The 934-nt window shown below is 65.4% G+C and overlaps 1 protein-coding gene across 1 annotated transcript; it reads left to right on the forward strand.

The window, feature by feature from the left end:
- Positions 1–22: 22 nt before the first annotated feature.
- Positions 23–913, forward strand: AURANDRAFT_68958 (hypothetical protein; the record flags this gene model as incomplete). The annotated part of the gene is made up of 1 exon (XM_009044697.1): positions 23–913. A coding segment is annotated over one exon (891 nt), but the record flags the coding sequence as incomplete, so codon positions are not given.
- Between the last annotated feature and the right edge of the window lie 21 nt (positions 914–934).

The following is a 934-nucleotide window of genomic DNA, read 5'->3' on the forward strand; positions in this document are numbered from 1 at the left end:
GGTCGAGCTGTCGCAGTCCCAGGACGACGAGATCGGCGACGGCACGACGGGCGTCGTCGTGCTCGCCGGGTCGTTGCTGGAGCAGGCCGAGAAGCTCCTGGACAAGGGGCTCCACCCCGTGCGCATCGCCGAGGGCTTCGAGACCGCGTGCAAGGTCGCGATGAAAACGTTGGGCGACGTCGCGGACACCGTGGCCTTCGACAAGACCAAGGACGACAAGGTCCTCGTGGAGACGGCCATGACGACCCTGAGCTCGAAGATCATCAACGTGCACAAGCGGAAGATGGCGCAGATCGCCGTCGACGCGGTCATGTCCGTCGCGGACGTCGACCGCAACGACGTCAACTTCGACATGATCAAGATGGAGGGCAAGCCCGGCGGGCGCCTCGAGGAGACGGAGCTCATCAAGGGCATCGTCATCGACAAGGACATCTCCCACCCCCAGATGGCCAAGGAGATCAAGGACGCGAAGATGTGCATCTTGACGTGCCCCTTCGAGCCGCCCAAGCCCAAGACGAAGCACAAGCTCGACATCACGTCCAAGGAGGACTACGACAAGCTCTTCGCCCGCGAGCAGCACTACTTCACGGAGATGGTCGCGCAGTGCAAGGCCTGCGGCGCGAACATGGTCATCTGCCAGTGGGGCTTCGACGACGAGGCGAACCACCTGCTCCTGCAGGCGGGGCTGCCGGCCGTGCGCTGGGTCGGCGGCGTGGAGCTGGAGCTCATCGCGATTGCTACGGGCGGCCGCATCGTCGCGCGCTTCTCCGAGCTGAGCGAGGCGAAGCTCGGCAAGGCGGGCTGCGTCCGCGAGGTCGCGTTCGGAACCACCAAAGAGCGCATGCTCGTCATCGAGGACTGCGCCTCCAGCGAGGCCGTCACGGTCCTCGTGCGCGGCGGCAACAAGATGATCGTCGAGGAGGCGAAGCGCAGC

Source organism: Aureococcus anophagefferens, assembly GCF_000186865.1.
Source record: "Aureococcus anophagefferens unplaced genomic scaffold AURANscaffold_706, whole genome shotgun sequence".
Lineage (NCBI taxonomy): Eukaryota > Pelagophyceae > Pelagomonadales > Pelagomonadaceae > Aureococcus > Aureococcus anophagefferens.